The following is a 24,056-nucleotide window of genomic DNA, read 5'->3' as shown; positions in this document are numbered from 1 at the left end:
TGCTTTATATAATGGACAGACATTTAGACCATGTTTGCCTAGAATTCACTAACCTTACCATTTAAATAGCTGTAACACTCACCTGCTAATTTCCAAATTGTCTTACTCCAAAAGAAAAGAAAAAATGACTTCCTTTTCCATTCCCTGGGCATTTCACTATTCTTCCCTTCTCTTGAATTTCTTGACAGTGTCTTTGCTGCCTTTCCACAACAGCACTTTCTTTCCTTTTTTTAATGATGTAGGACATGTTACTTATAGTTTTGCTCTGTTTAATTTGGTTCTACCTTGGGGGTTGTTATTACTGAGGGGGATGCTCTATTAAGTTACCTTGCCTTTTCAGTTAAAGAGATTTTAAGGTGTTTGTAAACCAAGGGAATGAAATGACTTCAAGTGGAAAATAAAATGAAACGAGGCATAACTGCAAACTACAAAACAGCAATGCAGTTTAGAGCTAAAATGAATCTAATGTGTTCAAAATCATAAAATTTTACATTGTAAACATACATGTAAACAGCTAAGCCTTCCCACAGAAACTGTCTTTAAATCACTTACATAACATTATTTGTGAACAAAAACTAAACCAAAAGTAATAAAAGATACTCCCTTTGTTTGGAATAGCAGGCAGGAATCGAATATTTAGGTCTTTTGTATGTTAAAAAGGCAAATGTCCTTTTAACCGGAAGCTAAAATCCAGGGAAAAACCTGAGGAAAATACATAGACCCAAACATTAACTTTGGCAAGTGTGAAAGTGGATTTGTTTTTGTTTCATAAAGGGCTTCCTTCATTTTAGCTTTCAGTTTTGTTTGGTTTTGGTGCAGCCTACATGAAGATCTTCCTAGAAGGCTGTAAAAACATACTCTCATTTGGAAGAGAACATTTTTATTGACTTTGTACTCTGATCGAATGCTTCTCAAGTATTCATTTTATCTAGAGGTTTCAGCCTAGAAATACATTACCCCCCCCCCCACACACACACACAATGCCTGCAATTATAGTTTATAGTCAACACCATGAATTAGCTATAGGTAGCTCTTATAGGGAGCTATAATTATAGGGAGTATCCCTGTGTATGGCTTAATTGTGGTTCACCAAGTGGGGTTCCTGGACCAGCAGCACTGGTAACTCCCAGGAATTTGCCATAAATGTAAATTCTGACTCCATACACCCCAGCCCTAATGAATCAGCTATGCTCAATGGAGTCCACAGGTGATTTTTTTTTTTTTTTTTAGATTTTTAAAAATTTATTTATTCATGAAAACACAAAGAGAAAGAGAGAGAGAGACAAAGAGAGAGGCAGAGACCTAGGCAGAGGAAGAAGCAGGCTCCACGCAGGGAGCCCGACGTGGGACTCAATCCTGCGTCTCCAGGGTCACGCCCTGGGCTGAAGGCAGAGCTAAAATGCTGATCTAGTTGGGCTTCCCTCCACAGGTGATTCTGATATGCATTAAAGTTTAGGAACTGCAAGTTTGTGGTTATAGAAACCCTAAATGAGGTGACACATTTCTCCCCTTCCTTTTATTGAGAGATACTTAACATAGAACACTGTAAGTTTAAGGTGTACAGCATGATGGCTTGATTTATATATATTGTGAAAAGATACTGCAATAGGTTTAGCTAACAGCCATAACCTCAGATAGATACAATGTGAAGTAGAAAAAAATGAAAAAAAAAAAAAACAACACATTTTTTTTGTGATGAGAACTCTTAGGATCTACTCTCTTAACACCTTTCTTAAATATTCTACAGCAGTGTTAGCTATAGTCATCATGTGCTTTACATCCCTAGTACTTATAACTGGAAATTTGTGCCTTTGACCCTACCAGCCTCTGATAACCACAAGTCTGATCTCTTTTTCCATGAGTTTTGGTCGTCCTAAATTCCCCATATAAGTAGATCATACAGTATTTGTCTTTCCCTGACTTCTTTGACACAGCATAATGCCTTCAAGATCTATCCATGTTGTTGCAAATCTGAGTATTTCCTCATCTTTTTTATGGCTGAATAACATTCCATTGCGTTCATAAATTCTTTACCCATTCATCCATGGATAGACACTTAGGTTGTTTCCATGGCTTGCCTATTGTTAATAATGCTGCTATGAACCTGGGGGTGTATATATATCTTTTCAACTTCAACTTTTGTTTTCTTTGGATATATTCCCAGAAGTGAGATCGCTGGATCACATGGTTTTTCTATTTTTAATTTTTTGAGTATCCTCCTGTTTTCCATAGTGGCTGTAGCACTTTACATTCCCACAAAGAGTACACAAAGGTTCTCTTTTCTCCACATCTACACCAACATTTGTTACCTTTTGTCTTCTTGATGATGGCCATTCTAGTATTCATTGTACTTGAATTTGCCTTTCCCTAACGATGTCGAGCATCTTTTTCATGTATCTGTTGGCCTTATTGTCTTTGGAAATATGTTTGTTCAAGTCCTTTGTCTAGTTTTTATTTATTTTTGTTTTATTTTGCTGTTTGTGTGAGTTCTTTATATATTTTGGATATTAACCTCTTATCAGATACATGGTTTGCAAATACTTTTTGCCCATTCCATAAGTTGTCATTTCATTTCATTGATGGTTTCTTTTGCTGTACAGAAGCTAATTTGATGTAGTCCCACTTATTTTTATTTTGTTGCTTGTGCTTTAGGTATCATAATTATTTTCAATGTCCACATCAAGTTTTATTCCTATGTTTTCTTCTAAGTGTTTCATGGTTTCAGGTTTTACAGTTAAGTCTTAAATAGATTTTGAATTAATTTTTGAGTTGTGTAAGAAGGGGCTCCACTTTCATTTTTTTACAGGTGAATATCCAATTATCCTAGCCTCGTTTATTGAAGAGACTGTCTTTTCTCCATTGATTTTTTTTGGCTTTCTTGTCAAACATTAATTGGCATTGTACACTTGGATTCATTTCTGGGCTCTTGATTCTGTTGCATTGGTCTATATGTCTGTTTCTATGCCAGCACTGTTTCAGTTAGTATAGTTTTATAGTATAAGCTTGAAATCAGGGAGTGCAAAGCCTTCTGTTTTGTTCTTGCCCAGGATTTCTTTGACTATTCAGAGTCTCTTGGGGTTCCATATAAATTTTAGGACTGTTTTTTCTACTTTATAAAAATGCTACTGGTATCTTGATAGAGATTGCATTGAATTTTAAGATGGCTTTTGGTAGTATTGGCATTTTAACAATATCGATTCTTCCAATCCATGAACATGAGATATCCTTCCATTTATGTGTGTCATCTTCAATTTCTTTTATTAGTGTCTTACAGTTTTTAGCATGAAGATCTTTCATGAAGGGACATGTTTCTTAATTACATATAAATAGCTACCATCTTAGGTACTTCAGATGGTGCTGATGGCCATTATCTATTTAACAATGGGTCAGGCTAAAAGTGGTGACAGACATAATTCACATTTTTCTAGTTGGCCCCATTCACGAACATAATGTTTACCCAGAGGACTCACAATAAGGTACAAATATATCCCTTTGGAAGTGCTCAGACTCAGAGACCTTTTGGGGATTTAGTAGACCGTGTTTAAATGGTATTGATATTTACCCTGCTCTGGTATTCACCCTGTATTTCCAGGACATTCCTTTCTTTTGAATGGTGGCTTATATTGTGACTTTGCTCATTCTCCTTTACTGCATGTCTTTTCTCAGAGCTTGCACCCACTTTCCTAGATTCAATAATTACCTCCTGAATGTAGTTTCAGAACTGACTGATCTCTTCATATTTTCCATCTTCCCATGGAAGATATTTTCCATATTCCCAGTGAATATAGCCACCTTATGTTCTATTATTAATACTTATAGAAAAAAATACTTATAGAAATAAATACAAATGCATTTATCATATGTCTCAAAATAGCTATCCATCTACACTTCCACATTTTGGTCACTGGTAGGTGGCTCAGATCTGCATTACCTAAGTTTACCACTCTTTGTCCTTTGCTTGCTTTATCTTATAATAACCTACAGATTCTTCCTTCACGATACTTCTCATATTCATCCTTCATCTATTTCTGCTATTGCTATATTTAGATTGTAAGTATTTAAAATGCAAAACTGTTTTTCTAAAGACTTCCTTCCTTCCTTCCTTCCTTCCTTCCTTCCTTCCTTCCTTCCTTCCTTCCTTCCTATGCAAAATTAGCATAGCAGGAGCATTTTAAATTAACCTGTTTGACTTCCACTCCTTTTGTACCTCCCATTGCCTGCAGATCAATCTCCACACTCCTGGGCCTGACATTCAAAGCTCTCCAAGTTCTGATCACAGCCAACTTCTTTCATCTCTCCTTCATTTACTCCTCCCTACAGACTCTTTACTCTGGTAGTTCTTTTTTTTTTTTTTTAATTTTTTATTTATTTATGATAGTCATACAGAGAGAGAGAGAGAAAGAGAGGCAGAGACACAGGCAGAGGGAGAAGCAGGCTCCATGCACCGGGAGCCCGATGTGGGATTCGATCCCGGGTCTCCAGGATCGCGCCCTGGGCCAAAGGCAGGAGCTAAACCGCTGCGCCACCCAGGGATCCCTACTCTGGTAGTTCTTAATGTCACCTAGAGGGCTGGTTAAAACACAGATTTTTGGATCCTACTCCTGGAGTTTCTAACTTAGTAGGTCTTGGGATGAGGCCTAAAATTTTGCATTATGAATAAATTCTCAAGTATAATGGATAAACTGCTTATGCCTCTCCCTCTCAATTTTCATTTATTGAAGCCCTAATTTCCAGTGTGACTCTGTTTGGAGACAGGGCCTCTGAGGAAGTAATTAAAGTCAAATGAGTGGGGTCCTGACCTGATACGACATGTCCTTTTTTGTTTGTTTGTTTGTTTTTTTGGACATGTCCTTTTAAGAACAGGCACCAGAGACTTCCTCTCTACCAGGGGAGGACACCATGAGATGGCAGCCATTTGTAAGGCAGGTAAGAAGGCTGTCACCAGAAACTGAAACAGTCAATGCCTTCAGCCTCCAGAACTGTATGAAAATAAATTGCTGTTGTTTATGCCACCTAGTCCATGGTATTCTGTTACACTGGTCTGAGCTTACGGACACAGCAGGAGATCCTGATGCTGCTGCTTCAGGAACTATACTTTGAGAAGCATTTCTGCAGTCCTCCTGATGGGTCTCCTTGCCAACCTGGCTTGCGTGCCTTGCTGACATGCTTTCCTCTCCTTCCTATACTCAAAATTTAGACATCCTTAAAAGCCCATACTTATAGAAAAAAATACTTATATTTTGGGCCATGCTTCTTCTCTGAAGCCTCTCAGCTCTCCTGCCCACAGTAATTTCTCCCTCCTCTAAAAGCCCCTAGTACTTTGCCTTTAGATCTACCGGATATTTAGCATAAACTAACTTGTATGATTATTTTTCCCTTTATGTAGTTGTTATAGCTTCACTGTAAGCTTTCCTCAGGATAGATACTTTTTCCCATGTCTCACATGCAGCATAGTGCTTTGCCATGGCAAGAGTGAGATGTATTATTATTCGGCAATCATGGCATATATGGAGAAGTTCATAGGAACTGCAGGTGTGTTTCCTTCAGGTGTCTGTGTCATAGGTTTTTCTAACCCTCTGTGAGCCTCTTGGTAATGCAAAGCTGCAGTTCACAGGGAAATGTGTTTATTGGTTTCTTTACATTGCTGCATTTAAAGAGTTCTTGTTCATGTCTGGAGAAGAAAGCAGTACTTTCTAGACAGAACATCTAATAATGATGATGATGCAGTAAGAATTGACATTCGTTGAGAGTTTGCTGTGCACTGTTTCATATGTATTTCCATCTGTGATCCTCCCAGCAACCCAATGGACTTAGGAATTACTATGCTAGCCATTTTCCAGATGGGAAAACAGACTTAGATTAAGTGATTGATCCTAAGGTCATGTAGCCAAGCAGAGGCAAAGGAGATGCTTGGGCTGTGACTGCATGGTTACTCCTGTCTTAATCAACCTCTCAGTTCTTTGTCCCCTTTTCTCCATGAATGAGAGCACTATATGCCAGAGGTTCATACAAGCTTGACCTCCAACCTTTAGAATTTAGTCACTATTTCCATGCCATATAACACAGTTCATATTTCTTTTTCTAAGCTAAACCAAATACTTAATAACAGGCTTAATTTCTAGTACCAAGGGGTAACTGAAGAAGATAATATCCCACATCTTTTCTCAGAAGTTAGTTATAAAGGGCATATGGAGCTTGTGAGGCAATAGTCTGTGGTTTTTCTATTAATGCCACTGATCCCATTGGTCACAAAACCTGTTATCAGTAAATAAAAAACAGACGTTATGGCTTGGTACAGAGATATTGTATTGCATTTTGTTTTTTTGACTCGGTGATTTGTAAAATGTTTTTCTGACATCTTAGTTTGTCAGCATTTCCATAAACTTCCCAACTAATTCTAACTTCTGTTTTACTTTCCAATCAGACCTTAAACAAAAATAATAGCAATAACAAAATACATTGAAAAATATCATAGTTACCTATAATAAAGTGTTAGATTATTTTGAAAATACCCGTTTTATTAAAAAAAGGAAAAAAATACCTGTTTTATCATTGGCTTAGCATTTGCTTGATTTTAATCAATGCATTACACAATTACTCTGATAAATTTCTTCATTAAATAAGTTTTATAAATTATTCAATTGCATATACACATATAACATTTATATGTATGTAAATGTAAGGTGCTTGTGTGTGTATGTGTGTGTGTGTGTGTGTGTGTGTGTGTATAGTTCCCACTCTAATTATCCTATCCCCAGAGCTATTTTGAGATCTTTTGAAACCTGAGGAGGAAGTTTAAATGGGCTGTTTATTTTAGCACACAGATTTCAATCCAAGGCCCTGATAGACTTCAAAATCTACCACCTTGGGTTAATTATGCTTTGGAATTCAATTAAACTAATTTACTTTACATAGTTCTTCATATTTCTTTTAAGTTTTTATTTAAATTCCAGTTAACACAGTGTAATATTAGTTTCAGGTGTACAATATGGTGATTTAACACTTCCATACAACACCTGGACCTCATCACAAGTGCACTCTTTAATCCTCATCACCTATTTTACTCATCCCTGCACCCACCACCCCTAGGGTAAACATCAGCTTATTCTCTAGAGTTAAATGTCTGTTTTGTGGTTTGCCTATTTCTTCCCTTTGTTTGGTCTCTTAAATTCCACTTATGAATGAAATCATATGATAATTGTCTTTCTCTGACTGACATTTCCTATAGCATAATCCTCTCTAGCTCCATCCATGTGATTGCAAATGGAAAGATCTAATTCTTTTTGGTGCCTAACATTCCATTGTGTGTGTGTGTGTGTGTGTGTGTGTGTGTATGTATATATATATATTGTGTGTGTGTGTGTGTATATATATATATATATATATATATATATATATATATAGTATATACCACATCTTCTATATGTTCATCAGTTGATGGGCACTTGACTGTTGCCATAATTTGGCTACTGTAGATAACACAGCTATAAACACTGGAGTGCATGTATCCCTCTGAATTAGTACTTTTTGCTTTCTTTGGGTAAATACCTAGTAGTGTGAGTGCTAGATCAAAGGGTAGTTCTATTTTTAATTTTTTTGAGGAAACTCCATACTGTTTTTCAGAGTGGCTACATCATTTGCATTCCCACCAATGGGTGCAAGAGGGTTCCCCTTTATCCACATCCTTGACAACACCTGTTGGTTCTTACGTTGATTTTAGCCATTCTGACAGGTGTGAGGTGGTATCTTATTGCAGTTTGATTTGCATTTCCCTGATGATGAGTGATGTTGAGCATCTTTTCATGTGTCTGTTAGCCATCTGTATGTCTTCTTTAGGAAAATGTCTATTCATGTCTTCTATTTTTTAATAGGATTATTAGTTTTTGGTGTTGAGTTTTAGTAGTTCTTCATATGATTCAAAAAGAAATACTGGGACATTTTTGGACAATTTAAAAGTGCAGAAAATTATAAGCAGGTAGGAAAAAAGTCCACCATAATTTTACCACACAGAAGTAAATGCTGCTTTATTTTGGAATCTTAAAAAAGAAATTTATTATCCTAAATCTTTACTAATTTAACAAGGTTTCTTTCACTAGCCCATGCCCATTGTACTGCTGAACTACATTGTGAATCTACTTGTGTCTCTCCATCACTGTTCAGCCCAGCTTCCAAATTGTCTGTCTGCTTCCTTCTTATCTCCCTTTAGTCTTTTTTCTGAGATGTCAGAAAAACATTGTACTTTTCACATTGCCCCCTTGCTCAAATCATCTCAGTGGCATCATCTATTGCTCTTGGGCAAAATGAATGTCTCAAAAGAATACCCAGAGGCACTGTGGAATATCAGACCAATAATTTGAAGATCTCTGTTTGGCTTTGCAGCATTGTTCTGAGACACAAGTGAGAAAAAGGTATTTGAAGATGCCTAAAATCTGTAGTAAACTCCAAGTGTGAGTACTTATTATTTAAATTTTTGAATGTAATGCCAAATGTCAAGTGTTTTGCTTCACATAGCAAAACAAAAAAAAGGTTAATTGTTTAATTTTAGAAAAATATACATTACTACCAGATTCATTTTAAAAAATATAGGCCTTTGAAAGGCAAGTAACAGAGAACACTTAATGTTAGAAAACAAGGTTCTAATACTACTGATATTCTTCATGGCCTTGGAATGAGATCTGGTTCTCACCTAACAGAAATGAAAAGATGGACCACACAAACACAGTTGTTGATTTTATATGAGTATTATGAGGACAATATCTTTCAACTATTCATGTTAAAAAAAAACAAATGAAGAAACAATGAAAGTTCATCTGTTCTGATGTACAAATACATAAATTATTAGTGCACTAAGAATAACAATTTCCCCATTGCAAGACTTACAACAAATACCTGCTTATTCTGAACTGTGAGAGCTCTCTAATTTTGCAAATTATTTTACCAATGACTCCCACTTGTCTCAATTTGACATCAGGTTTCCAGAAAAGTTGAGATGCTGGGCAAGATAAATTGCATTTTGAGAAATAGAGATCTGGGACTCTGATGCCCTGGCCAGAGTGTAATGGAAATATTCCTGGGGATGAAAAACTAATATGCTATTTTTTTTTCATTCTAGACAGCTCAGTCATCGAAATGTGATATTTTGTCTCTAAAGAGAATTATTTTAATGTATTAATCTTTGATGACCCAAAGGAGAGTCACCATAAAAGAAAAACCTAGCAAAGCCATGAAATTTTGCCTTTGTATCAGCCAAAGCATCAATAGCAAACAGTAATTTTGGATAGTTTAAGAAAGTGTTTATGAAGGTTTAGGTGGGAATTTAGAGAAGACAAGAGTAGTGGAGCTTTTAACACCAATAGTCCATAAAATATGAGGGACAGAAGTAGCTACTGGGATCTAGAACAGAATTCTCTAAGGAAAGTTACTTTGAAAGAACACAGCCTGAACAGACCATGCCCAAAGGGAGCCTGGAGAATGAATATTTGGCTTAACTCTTTCTCCTATGGAGCTTTAGAGGAGCTCCCTATTGGCTGACCCAATGGGAAACAAGGAGTAAGAAAGTTCATAGCTGTAACCTGTAGAACCCAGCCTTCTGGGAAGAATAGGGTATATTTGGAGGGGCAAATGGAAAACATTTAGCTCAGCCTCTCATTGCAGTTCATTGAGCATCTAGCACAAAGGGTGAGATGTAAATCCTCCTAAAAATGAATCAATATATGAAAGCATATGTGAATCTGTTACTGGCCTAAACTAAAAGCAGTCATATTTTGATATTTTTTTCCTGGTTGCTTTTGAGTTTTATGAAATGGATTAAATAAAACATGATTTCAATACTTTAATGAAAATTAGTAATTCTATTCTCTCCATCTAACTTTACACCTCACTTTGTATATCTCTAGGGACACTTAGTACCTTTTACTTTGTATGAAAACTATTGAACAGTATCAGCCATAAAACTGTAAGCTTTTTTCCTAAGTGGGGACACACATACCTGCACACAAACTTTGGGTACTCTGCAATGTCTAGCACAGGGCTGTGAACATTCTTTTAGTAAAAGTTTGTTGAAAGGTTTGTATATGAGGACTATATCATATTACATATTTTTTAATTTCCTGCATTTAATTTTCTACCATTCAATGTTCTGAAATTCACTGAGCATCTATTTTGTATCTAGCATTGTTTAAGCACATAGATTTTTAAGGATGAGTAAGCAAGGTCTCTGTCCTCCTACAGCTTACACTGGGATAGAAATATAAACTAGCAATCATGATATGACTCAGTGTGCTAGGGAGTGTTAAAAATGATATTTCTTATGGATGGGGAACAAGGGCATTGAAGATTAGAATAGGGAAGTTAATTCAAAGCCACAATATCCTACACCCAGACACAGTAAATTCTAGAGGAATGAAATCAGGCTATATTGGAAAGGGATTTCTGAAAGCTGTATGCATTTTCTTATATTCAACTTGAATTTTTCCAATGTAATTACTTCCAATTAATATTTAAAAGGGGTTCTGGGGCAGCCCTGGTGGCACTGTGGTTTAGCGCCGCCTGCAGCCCGGGGTATGATCCTGAAGACCCGGGATCGAGTCCAGCATGGGGTTCCCTGCATGGGGCCTGCTTCTCCCTCTGCCTGTGTCTCTGCCTCTCTCTCGCTCTCGCTATGTCTCTATGAATAAATAAATAAATATTTTAAAAAAATAAAATAAAAAAAATAAAAGGGGTTCTGGACATTGAGCATGCCCGGTAATTGCAACCAGAATGAGGACAAACTGGCAAGCAAAGGAAGAAGTTAGAAGTTTGGCAACAGTTGGTTGTGGATATGAAAAAAATATTATTTCCTGTAGAGAAGGGAGATTTAGTCATACTTAAATTAAAAGGAAGAAGCCTGAAGTAAACTCAGTTATTTAAAACTAGAGAGAAGAAAGCATGGACTCTAGAAAGTAATATATATTCTGATTTCTTTTCTGATTAAGTATGAGATAGTGGGAAGCGCATCATTTCTGCCTCTTATCTACAGGACTTCAAGTTTTTTAATCTACTTGTGACTCCATTTCTTTTTCTTTTGAAGATTTTATTTATTTATTCATGAGAGACACAGAGAGAGGCAGAGACATAGGCAGAGGGAGAAGCAGTCTCCCCATAGGGAGCCTAATGTGGGACTAGATCCCAGGACCCCAGGATCACACCCTGAGCTGAAGGCAGATGCTCAACCACTGAGCCACCCATGTGTCCTTACTTGTGACCCTATTTCTTAAATGTTACTGGCTTCAGAGAATTCTTGGAAATAACTATATAGTGGTAGACAACTTACTGGCTACATAATATTGCTCAGCATTATAGTGACCTTACCTGACATTTGCCATTTCTACTTTGGGAAAGGATTCAGCATACTCAGAACCATATCACATCACCATTCCTATTAAAGTTATTTGTGTACAGCTGGGCTGAAGAGCCTCATCCAGCTTTGAATGTTATCAGACCAACTATAACATCTGAAGAGCCAAGTGTCATACATTCTCATTTTTTCCCCTGCACTACTAAAACATGCTAACATCTCCTCTTGGAAGGCAGCACTAGCTAGTTGAATTCCACTGTCTCTGGGATAAAACAGTTGCATAAATCTTTTAGATGGGATTCCAGATCTCTGGCTACCTCTGAAAGGCTTGTCAGCTAAAATGAGAAACCATCTCTGACTGTGCTTTCCAAGCAGTATTAAATTGAAGATGGCCAAGTGGATTTTAATGTTACTTCCCCATGTAAGCTGAGGCTATCTCTTGGTGTTTTCACCCACAGGTGACATCCAGTAAGTCATTTCTTTTTTTTTTTCTTTTTTCTTGTTGTTAAAGATTTTATTTATTCACGAGAGACAGACAGAGAGAGAGAGAGAGAGAGAGAGAGAGAGAGAGAGAGGCAGGCAGAGGGAGAGGCAGGCTCCATGCAGGGAGCCCGACATGGGACTCGATCCTGGGTCCCCAGGATCAGGCCCTGGGCCAAAGGTGGCACTAAACTGCTAAGCCACCCAGGCTGCCCCCAGTAAGTCATTTCTTTATTCTGAAACCACTTATTTTGTGAAGTAAATATTATTAATGTTAAGTTCTACATTTCTGATAAGATCCTTTCTACAATGAGCCATTTCAGAAGAGTTTCTTTTCTACTTATGGACATAACTTCCATAGTCTGTAAAACCTAATTAGAGATAATTAATGCCTTATACATAATGTATATATTGAAGCATATTCACAGATTCCAAATGTGAATCAGTAGCGATCTGATTTCCATTTCAGATTTAAATACATTATACTCTACTTTTGCAGGAAGCAGGTCATTAAAATGATCAAAAGGATCTGATTTTTTAAATAAGCAGGGTCTCAAACATGTTGCTTATAAAATGTTAATAGGACAGATCATAGAATAAAATATTTCATATATTTTAATTCACATAGTCATTAGATTTAATTTTTTCTTTATGAGCCAGTTGTAACTTAGACATAAATATCCTTTTGTCTGTAAAGTTTTTGAGATTCAGGTTTCTCAAGCTCTTATAAAAGCTTAGATAAGGAAACAGAATATGACACAGAGTAGCTCAGCAATTAATCATGCTGTGCCTCATTCCAAATTGTATTATCCATTGAAAAAAATTCTGCTTAATATGTTAAACTTTTATACATTTTTCACTGTCTGGTACTGCATGAAATATTCAAAGAGCCCTTGATATAATGAAATAGTTCTTAGAAAAGTTTTTCTTACTACTGTAATCAAGATGCAAGGAGAGAATTTTGTACCAGCTTCTAAAACTGTAAGTAATATATCCCTAAAAAACAACAGCAGCAAAAATAGAATTTTTTAAGCTAACTACCCAATCTAAACCACTGTATCAACTGTAAGAGGAAGAATAGGTACTATTACAAATATTAAAATAGTTTCTAATATTATTAGAAATTCTGTTCTGTTCTGATTATTACACAAACCTATTACAATATTTCTGTATATGTTAATGGTACAGAGAAATCTAAGGCATTTTCAACTATATATATTGATCAAAAATTGGTAGTGATATGAATTTTGTTTTAAAAGCAAAATATTGGGAATCCCTGGGTGGCCCAGCGGTTTGGCGCCTGCCTTTGGCCCAGGGCGCGATCCTGGAGACCCGGGATCGAATCCCATGTCAGGCTCCCGGTGCATGGAGCCTGCTTCTCCCTCTGCCTGTGTCTCTGCCTCTCTCTCTCTCTGTGTGTGTGACTATCATAAATAAATAAAAAATTAAAAAAAATAAATAAAAGCAAAATATTTTTTTTTACTAATAAAAATGAACCATGGGTGTTCTTGACATTTTTATTTTTTTATTTAAAAATTTTTTTAAAGATTTTATTTATTCCTGAGAGACCACAGAGAGAGAGAAAGAGAGGCAGAGACAGGCAGAGGGAGAAGCACGCTCCATTAAGGGACCCCGACGTGGGACTGGATCCCAGGACTCCAGGATCAGGCCCTGGGCTGAAGGCAGGCACTAAACCACTGAGCCACCTGGGCATCCCAACATAGTGGGATTTTTAAATTAACAGCACAGGTAGATATTTTGCTGGACAGTTTTTATATCCAGAATACCTTCCTCTTTCTACCACCTCATGACTCAGTTTACTCACTGGCCTTTCTGCCTTTCCTGTCTTCTCATGTTAAAATTTTTCCCTCTTATTTTTTAAAATATTTCATTTGTTTGACAGAGAGAGAGAGAGAAAGAGAGAGAGAGAGAGAGCGCACAAACTGAGGGAATAGCAGGCAGAGGGGGAAGGAGAAGCAGGCTCCCTGCTAAGCAGAGAGCCTAATGTGGGGCTCAATCCCAGGACCCTGGGATCATTACCCGAGTCAAACGCAGACACTTAACCACTGGGTCACCCAGGTGCTCCTTCTTCCCCCTTCTGACATGACCTACATTACAATATTTCTCACTTTTCAGCCTCAATATTACTGCCATTGTGAGATAGATGAATTTTTGTTGTAGAAAGCTTTTCTGTGCACCATATTTAGCAACTTCCCTGGCCTCCACTCACTAGATACCAGCAAGACAACCAAAACTCTCCAGATATTGTCAAATGTCCTTAGGGAGCCAAACTACCCTGCTGGAAAATTGCCATGTTAGAGCAACTGGTATATATAACATCATGTTCAGTTTTGAATATATGCTTCAATGCATGAAACTTCATTCAGAGGTGATATTCAGGAAATATTTATAAAGTGAATACAGAATAAGCTGGTGCTTCACTACTGTAGTTCATTGCTAGAATAATAAACATGCTATTCTTATAAAATGAACTATCAGTTTCACTTGAGGACTTAATAGTTCTATATCCATTTTGGATCGGCTTATTTTCCAATCTTTGGAATAGAAAGAGAAGACAGTGTTTTTCCAAATTGATAGTTCTCATTTGAACTCTGTGGTTCATAAATTTCTAATGGGACTCAATCTCTAGCAGTTTTTTCTTCTTTTTTATTACTAGAGAAAGATGACATCTAAATTTATTCCAAGACAAAGAAGAAGGAAATGAAGGTGAAAATGGGAGAGAAAGGATAAAAGGAAAAAAGAGATAGGAAGGAAAGAAGTGAGCAAGACACAGTAGATTATACTATACTTATAAAATCTATTTAAGACAAAATTGAATTAAGGGATGACTGGGTGGCTCAGCAGTTGAACATCTGTCTTCAGCTCAGGGCATGATCCTGGGATCCGGGATCAAGTCTCACCATGGGCTCCTGAGGGGAGCCTACTTCTCCCTTTGTTTATGTCTCAGCTTCTCTCTGTGTCTCTCAGGAATAAATAAATAAATCTTTTTTAAAAAAGATAAAGTTGAATTAAGATATACAATTTTGTTTTTGATTTTGATGTAATTTTTTTAAAAAACCCTTTTATTCCTGTAACAGTTTTTAAGCACATAAAAAGTGAAATGTTGGTCAGATATCATATAGAGAACATCTGGGTAACCACCACCAGGTCAAGATACAGCCAACTGCCAGCCCCTCAGAAGTCCTTAGTTCCTACTCCCCAGAGAGAGCTGCTCTCTTTACTTCACAGAAATCCTTTCCTTGCTGTGTGGTGGTGTTTTACTGTGTATCCCTAAACACTACAGTTTAGCTTTTGGAATTTTTACAAATTTAATCATTCAATATATATTCTGTAGTATCTGGTTGCTTTTATTGAACATTTTGTTTGTTCTGATTCATCCATGTTGTGTGTAACTGTAGCTGTGTAGGTTTATAGGTAAATAGGATTTCATTATATGAATATGCCACAATTTATTTTACTGTTCAGCTGTTAATGGACATTTTTTTTTCCTGTGACTTTTGTTATATGTGTCTTCTGGTACACATGCACACACGTTTCTTTTGGATTTGCACCTAGGAGTTGAATTGCTAGGTCATGGGGAAGGCAAATCCTCTACTTTAGTAAATACCAACTGTTTTCCCATTTATGCTCACACCAAGATTGATAACATACATATTTTGTGCGCTGTGACATCTATGCTAGAAGATGGGCTGTGTGCATATGAGTATGTATACACACATTCATGTATACCTATAAAAGTAAACCAAAGGTTTCATACACTCAAATTTCTGGGAATAGAACTGCAACTCTATATGATGTATTTGAATTATATTCATATTTTAAAGTCTGGAACATCTTGAGGGATGATGGATTCAAGTAAGTAATGTTTTGAATATTTCTGTATCTCTTGACAACCCCTCATGAGCTCAACTCTTTTTTTCCTTTCTCGAATTATCCCAAGATGTAACCTGGGTTAGCACAGCACATTGAAAGGAATATTTGTAGCATTTACTTGGGAACTCTCAGAGACCACAGTGTTAAAGACAGGTGAAGGACCTACCTAGTACATACCTTGGTATTAAGGCAAAGCACCTACCTTTGATGTAGTTAGAAAAGTTCAAATATCCATGAAGAAACACAGACAAGTCTGGAGCATTTGTATCCCAGGAACAAAAAAAATCTGTATGCTTTCTTTTCTGAGGATTCCTCATGAATGAAGACAGTATTCTCATATTCATTTTTATTATTTCTGTGGCACAATTTATTATGTTCTAGAGTTTGAGCTTGCATTTGGCTCTTTGTGACTCATACTGACATTTTCAATAATCTTTCAGAAATGCTGGATCTTAAATGCATATAATTACCAAAATATGATAAATCACAAAGCAACTTGAAAGACAGGCTGCTTACCAGTAATATCCTAAAAGCATATGAGATGGGAAGTTTGCCACATGGAACAGATCAGAGTTTCCAATAAAATGCTTGTCTTTTGGTCCATTTCAAAGTAAAAGTTATAATTTCTTTCATGTAAAATGAGATTTCCCTTCTGGAAATACCAAAGCAGGAGATTTTATATTTAAAGTCAAGATTTGGGGAATTATCATCATACTTTGGAAATTACCAAGAGCAGCAAACACTACATCCATCTACTGAATTGAAGAGAGACTATCACAACTGTGGACATTCAAGACTAGGTTTTTGAAGTTAGAATCACCAAGAGTCAACCACTCTATACAGCTTGAGTATTAAGCATATCTTAATGTTATTGAAGTTATTTATAAAATTGTAATTCATGAGGGCTAAACACTTTGATAATTTTCTATTGCTCATAATCAATTCTTATTTATGACTTAATTTTTTGTAAAAATTATTAATAATATTTTTAATAATCTTACATCAAATTTTAGTTGTGTGAAGCTTACTCTATTCTCACATCCAATGTGTTACTTACTCTGTGAGGTCTGAGTGTCTATGAATTTCTTTATCAAGGCATCAGTAGTTTGGGTATAAAGACCAAGAGCATATCTCAGAGACTGAAGATCTGGGCTTTTCTCCAAGAAATTCTTTTTCAGGCCATTTCCTCCGGCATGAAAGTATTGCTAAAAAAAAAATAATAATAAATAATAATAATAATAATAATAATAATAATAATAATGTAAGCAGAAGGATTCATAAAGAAGTACTGAAGGAAGGATTTTATTGCTGTAATAGTGATGCTTAAATGGGATAATACAATATGATCAATGTGAAATAGTGAAAAGGGATAGTCCTACAGTTTCCTATTACTAAGTCATAAACCTATAATTCAGGTCCCTCCACTATCTCTGAATTGATGCTTTACATCACAGACCCCAGCTCCCTAAAGCTTAAGTTTTTTCCTCTCATAAGCATATGGGATCACGAAGATGCAGGGGTCGGAAGGCTTACAGAATGACAGGTTTAGGTAACAATTGTCAACAATTGGTTATTGGCTTGTTTCCAGAACATAAAAAAAAAATATATATATATATATATCCAGGGCTGTCAAAATTTCACAAGGAAGGTAGTACCTGGTCACGTATTGTCCAGATACTAGGCCAGGTGCCCACTGTTCCATGTTCCCCACTTTAAACACACAATAGTGCAGATATAGCCCAAACCAAGGATGCAGAGTGGTCTTTGAAAATGCAACATCCCATGAACCTTGTATCTGATAAATGCAATCAAAATATTACAATATCTATAGCTAAGCTACTAAGGAAGATACATGCTCTTTAGTAATAAATACAGTCATTGAGGGTTGTTAGCACTTTTCATGCTGTATTATGTACAGACATCACTTGGAAGGCAAAATATATACAAATAGGTAACAGAACAAAAGATACTTTTTCCCAATTATTTATAGATGATCACATATTTACAGTGTACTTTTAAGGTTAGACAAATGGTTCTCCCTCTCTCCTGGTACTGACAGTACTAAACTATACGCTCACTGCAACCTGTGGTCTAGGATTCTCACAGAATGACATATTTTGAGAAAGCTCAACTAATGATTCTGATGCACTCTCCTGACTGGCTATGTGTCATCTCTTTATCACACTCATTAAAAGTTTTGAGGTAAAACAATTCAATGAATTGAAAACTCATAAATATTTCAGTTTTCTCCCTAATTCAAGGGGAGATGCAGAAAAATATTCTGGGCATTTCTAGGTAGCTGATGCACTTTCAGAGTGTGAAGTAGAGAAGATTCAGGGCATAAGCCAGAGAAAGTAGGCAATGGGGATAGAATCTGAAGAAACACCCTTAAAAGTGCCTTAACTGATTCCAGCTAGGTACATTTTGAACACATGCTGTGCCGAAAGCAATCTGTTTATGATAAGGAGGCATAGAAAAATGGCAAAAGTCTGTTCCTTTTTAAGAGATGATGAGATATAATACTTAAAATTGTCCCTATACCTTGATCTTCCAAAAAAATGTTAAAATACTTTCATATGCAGAAAGTAGTTATTTACGATGGTGAGTCCAGAATTGTTTCAGGTGCCTTGATGGATCCAAAAATGTGATAGCTCCTGACTTCAGGAAACATGATAAGATATTTAAGGTGAAACTATGAAGCATATGAAATGGATGTACTGAGAGAGAAAAGTTCACCCCTACGAGGGAAGGAAGAGGGCTCCCTAGAGGTCTGTTTATGTAATGAACCAAGGAGCCATAAGATGAAATAACTCACCCTCACTGTATAGTGTAGCAGGGGGGTAAACTGAATCAGAAATAGGCACGATCCCTGGGCATGTGTGGGAACACATTTTGCTTCTCAACATTTTCAGACAAGCCTCATTCTTGTCAAACCTGAGCAAAAGTGCTAGAAGATTATGATAAAAAGAAATACAAGAAAAACGTTTTGCTATCTTTCAGGACTATGGAGAGTTGTTAGGAAAAACTGCAACAGATTTTGAAAGGGACAAAAAACATGAGTAGGTGTTATGTCTAGTGTGTCTGCCTGGGTTATCTTTGTTTTAAATTGTCTTTGAGCTATTTTAAAACTATAAATGATAGAAAGTGGATAATCATGTAAATGACTCTTGTCCACAGAAATGCAAACTATTTTTGGTGGGATGCAACTCATTATCTTTTTGTGGGTAGATTCTTTTTGCTTCTATTTGTAAGTTGATTTCAGTTTTCCTATTGCTTATCCTTCTCTGTGGTTCTTGGAGTTCTCCTATAAGCTAGTTGTAATACCTTCGTGGTATCCTCATTCATTGATGAGTTAAATAACATTTTTGACAAGTTTTATAACTGCGTGAATGTCACAATTCGACTCTGTTTTAAAAACTGTTCTTTAATGGTGTATATAAAGCACCATGGTGACCACATCCACGTGGATGGGCACAGATTTTACTGGGCAGTTTGTGAGGATAGAACTATGGGCTTACACTAACAGCATCAGTGGTGGGGTCTGCCTTCCTGCCTGTTAACTCTGCCCCTGTCCCTTAACAAATATTTATTAAATCTGCATTGTAAACCAGACCTTGTGCTGAATGCCAAAGACATGAAGCCAAAGAGGTGCAGAGGTTGTTCTCAAAGAATTATAATCTAGTAGGATATGTAACCAAAATGTCAATGAATGATTCCAATAATGTTGCAGGTATCAGAAAAACAGTTTGAAAATACAGATAATGGGGGCGGCAAACATTTCTAGTGGGAAAGGAGTCAGTAAAGGCTTCCAACAAGGTGTCATCTTTGGCGTTTATCCGTTTTTTAGCACTGCCATTTTTAAATTCATCAGCCGCTAGATCATCTGTGGTACAGAGAAAGAGGACAGCCCCATTTATGTAACCACGGGAAACTGTGGGAGTCTCAACTCAAGAAGAATTGAAGTCGTAGTTCTCATAATACAGTGCCTTGGTATAGTTTAAAATACACTGTTTGCTACGTAACTCTGTTCTCATCACTAAACTTATGGAGTCTGGGAACTAGAAATTGCCTCTAGGAAGTAGAGGGTCTGGAGAAGTTGAGATGACTTTGTACCTCTAAAGATTCACAAGGTTCATTAACATGTGAAAGGCACTGGGACCCACTGACTGGGAAAGAAGTCAGCTTCACCTTTCATTAACATACTTTTTAAAAAAATTATTTGGCTTAAAAGATAAAATTATTTGGCTTCAGGACACCTATCACATATGACATCTATTACACTCAGGGGACTGAAGTGTTCCATGAGATATGATTTAGGAAACCCTAGGAGGGAATAAGGTGACTAGACTTGATTAAGAATGGAGATATTTCTAAGGCTCTAGAAGGCTTCATGGAAGAAGAGAATTAGAATCAGGCTCTGAAGGCCTAGATGGTGTATTTATTCTTGAACCCTCATAATTGTATAGACGGACATGTTTTTACTCTCAAGAGTATTATTTTGTAGGCCTCTGGGACATGGAGAACTAACATGAGGTGAAAAAATAAACAATGAATGAGTCTGTTCCTGGGAAAAGCCTAAAGGCCCCCTAGAGGAGTTTTTGTTTATGATACTGAACTGACTTGACTTTCTCCTTTGTAGCCATCGGTTATTATGAGTCATTCTTCTAAAGGCTCTAGCAGGATCATAAGTGAACAGAAGATGTGTAAGGAAATGATGCTTTTTGTCTTTTGAGTGCATTGTATACTAGGAGACGTTGCAAGACAAACCCTGGACAGAAGTTAGCAATTTTCAGAGAGAAAATAAGTTGCAAGATCCTAAGAAAGAACTAGCTTCCATTCACTAAGCACAGATAAATAACACAGGCCTATAACAGAGCAGAGGAAACTTCTATGCATGCAAATGCAAACTTGATGAAAATGTTATTTAATGGAACCCTTTTCACACAGTGTTCAGAACCTGGGTGACCACTCTTGGAACATGGGTCTATTTATTTCACTGGCACAGATAATAAGAAAGGGGGCTGCAATTACTGCATAGATCTTGGCATTCGGAGATTTCACATTCAGTTTTGACTCTACAAGAGACCCTAAAAGAAACACAAGAGTAGAATTTGTATTTTGCTGAGGCTTAGGTTTGAAGGATATAAACAGGAAGCTAGTGTGTAGGAGAGAATGTCTTAGCTATTAAACAAACCCCACTATCCACAGCTCAGTATAGCCTAGTTGATTTCTCTTGATTATAGTAAGCATTCAGTCAGGGGGATTATACGCTAGAGAAGAATTTGTATATAAGGGATTTTATAGCCTTCTAGATTCCCTCATGAATATAAAAAGTGTTTTTCCCCATTGGTTCTAAACAACAACAACAACAACAACAAATTGAGAATCAGTTTCATGTTGTTCCGCTGCTGATAGCAGAGAAGCTCCAGTTTAATTTATTCTGATGTTTACTTAGATTAATACAAATTAGCAGACAGCAATTAGCAAAATAAGTTAGGACTAGCCATTTTCTTTCAAGAAAGGGGTTTTTATGAGAACTGCAGACAAATTGGCGGTTCACAGCCGTGAAGGATAAGGAGGTGAACTGGATGTTATTCTCTCTACCTTGAGCCCTGTCCAGGCTGATATGTTCACCATGTCTTGGACAAAGGCAGAAAGCATGTTTTTAAAATGTAGAGTTGAGCCAAAGCTTGATGTTATTACTTTGAATGCCAGAATGTGGCTTCAGAAAAGATCTGGGCAGCCTGAAATCACAGGTCCACATTTACAGGATGGGATGACAAAAAAAAAAAAAAAGGGAAAAGACCTATATTTATGATAAAAAGTTTACTGCAAAGTACAGAATGTGTTACTGGCTTAATATCAGTAAAAAATTTAAAATCCATAAAGCTTCATTTTATTCTCAGATTTAACATGATTTAATAACATGACTGGGCAGCTACCAAAGATACTGAATTCTGATCATGTATCAATATACGTAGACAGATCAAGATGAAGAGTGTGATAGAGCAACAACATTCTCTGACAATTAGAACATAGGCGAAATATTATGGTCATTACAAATTTAATCCTAGGCTTCGTCGTTTATAAGTAATATGAAAAAGTAAAGGGCATCCAAAGGTAGAGGGCTAGGATTTTGTAAGGTCTAGAAGGCATGTCATTCAATAAAAGGCCATGGATAAATTGGGGAGGCATGATAGCTTTCTTCAATGTATGAAAGGCTATCATGTGGAAAAGGAAGTAGAATTATATTTTCAAAGGACAGAAGAACCAATGCAGAACTAAAAGTACCAGGGAAACAGATACTAGTTTGATATAAAGATAGACAACTTTTCCAATAATAAGTACATCTTAAAAATTGAAGCTGCTACTTGTGAGATAGTAAGGTCCCATAACTGGCCATCATTAAGTAGACTATAGGCCAACAACATTGTAGATGATGTCCTTCTATATGAGCAGGAAAAGGGAGTGGTTGGCTTATGTTTCGAATTATGATATTTTGGAATCTTTTGCCCCCCTTCAACTCTCTCCTTTTTACTTTATTCATTCTCTTTCCTCTATGCAATGTGATCTGTGCATAGATTATGAAACTTCAGAGAGTATAGATCCATTCATTTGCAGAACAGGAGCAGAAACATCCACCCTGCCTGACTCTGGTATTGTAATCATGAGATGAATTATTCAATCTGGAAGAGCTTTGTGAACTGTGGGATTCTCCTTGTGAGAAGATATGCTTAATTGGCAGAATAACCGCCCAGACTTGAGCCCTGCTTTGTTTCCTAAGCACAGTCCTTGTCTCCAGCAATTTACTAGCTATTTATTTCTATGCTCCTGCCACCATATCTAACTTCATTGTGGCAGTGAAAAACAGCCCTCCTGCTTGAGTTGCTGTTTTTCTCAGTGAAACCATGCTTTTCCAACCTCTCGGTTGAAAACTCAGAGTCACCTCACCCGTGCCCCACTTTGGGTTGCTAATTCCAGTGAGGCTCCCCTTCTTGTGTCATTAATATCCAGCTTTCCTTCTATTCCTAAAGCTACCATCCTAATGATAGCCCTCATCATACTATGCATTGAACTACTGTAACTGATCTCTGTGACTAAATCTTGAACTATTCCATACATTTTGCACATTTCTGTAAGATTTCCATGGCTAACATGGCAGTTTTAGTATGCCACATATTTACAAAATCATCAATGGTTCTTCTGTTATAGAATACACTGAGGTTGCAAAAGGATCTCCATATTTTCAATTCAAACACTTTCTGAAGCTTCATTTTACATGGCTTCATTGTCCAAACCTCCAGTTAAACCCAGACCATCAGGGAATAGTTTCATCATTGACTCCCAGCCCTCTGGTCTTGTGCCTTTCCATGAAGTTCTTAAGTTCTTTTCCCTTGATTATGTTCAAGTACTGAATCTTCCTTCAAGAAAAACTATTGTCTTTCCTATCCATCCTGTGAATTCCCATCTGTCCTTCAAGAACATTCTTCTAGCTTTTCCTGATTCCTCAAACTCACACTGATTGTTCCCTCTTCTGAATCTTTACCACTTTTTATTTGTGCCCCTTAATTGGCATCTGTAGCCCGTTACATATCTTACACTGTTTTTTTTTGTAAGTTAACATATATAATTATTTAATTTTAATGTGTCTTTTTCATATTTTAATCTGCACTAGAAACTCCTTGGAAAAACAAAAACAAAACAGCACTGCTTCCCAGAGGAGAGTCTCAAGGAGCAGTCAAGAATCCTATGGCATTTGTGTCCTTATAGAGAAAGAATGCTGAGCACAGAAAACCAGAAGGCCAGAGGGCAAAGCCATAAGGACTTTGACTATTGCTTGGAGCAGAGTCAGATTTAATCATTAGCTTCACTGAGAGAGAATCAAGAGATTAGGGAAGGAGTTGGGGGAAAACCTGACTGCACTAGAATATGTGGGATCGTGGGTTTAAGAGTAGAAAGAAGCTCATTCAAAAATAAACTAGTTTTCAGGTGATTTGATAATTACATTTATTAAGAGCTTTCTGTATGACAGGAGCTGCTTTAATTGTTTTACATTTAATTTTCAGACGTTAATTCCTTAAGCCCTATTATTCCCATAGGAGTGGACAGTGATTTACACATTCTAGTTTCTTTCTCTCTTAATCACTTACTATCCTGATACTGTAATCATTGCCAGTGGTATAATTCCCCATGTGGTTCCAAATATTTTGTTTACATCTGAATTTAAATATATATTCTGATATTTGCAGAGGCTTACACCCTAATATAATGATACACCAGATTTAGTAACGTAAGGGTGGATGGTGAGGGAAGCTATTATTACATCTGAATGGAGGCTGAAAGATCT

The 24,056-nt window shown here is 36.7% G+C and overlaps 1 protein-coding gene across 1 annotated transcript in view; it reads right to left on the bottom strand.

Moving 5' to 3' along the window:
* Nucleotides 1–24,056, bottom strand: part of UNC13C (unc-13 homolog C) — a 548,174-nt gene that overhangs the window by 43,130 nt on the left and 480,988 nt on the right. The window contains exon 29 of the mRNA XM_072808724.1: nucleotides 16,767–16,914. Coding sequence (XP_072664825.1) covers nucleotides 16,767–16,914 — 148 coding nt within the window. The remainder of the gene's footprint in view (nucleotides 1–16,766; nucleotides 16,915–24,056) is intronic.

Source organism: Canis lupus, chromosome 32, assembly GCF_048164855.1.
Source record: "Canis lupus baileyi chromosome 32, mCanLup2.hap1, whole genome shotgun sequence".
Lineage (NCBI taxonomy): Eukaryota > Metazoa > Chordata > Mammalia > Carnivora > Canidae > Canis > Canis lupus.
Note: the sequence above shows the minus strand (reverse complement) of the source record. Positions and strands in the feature narration are given on the sequence as shown.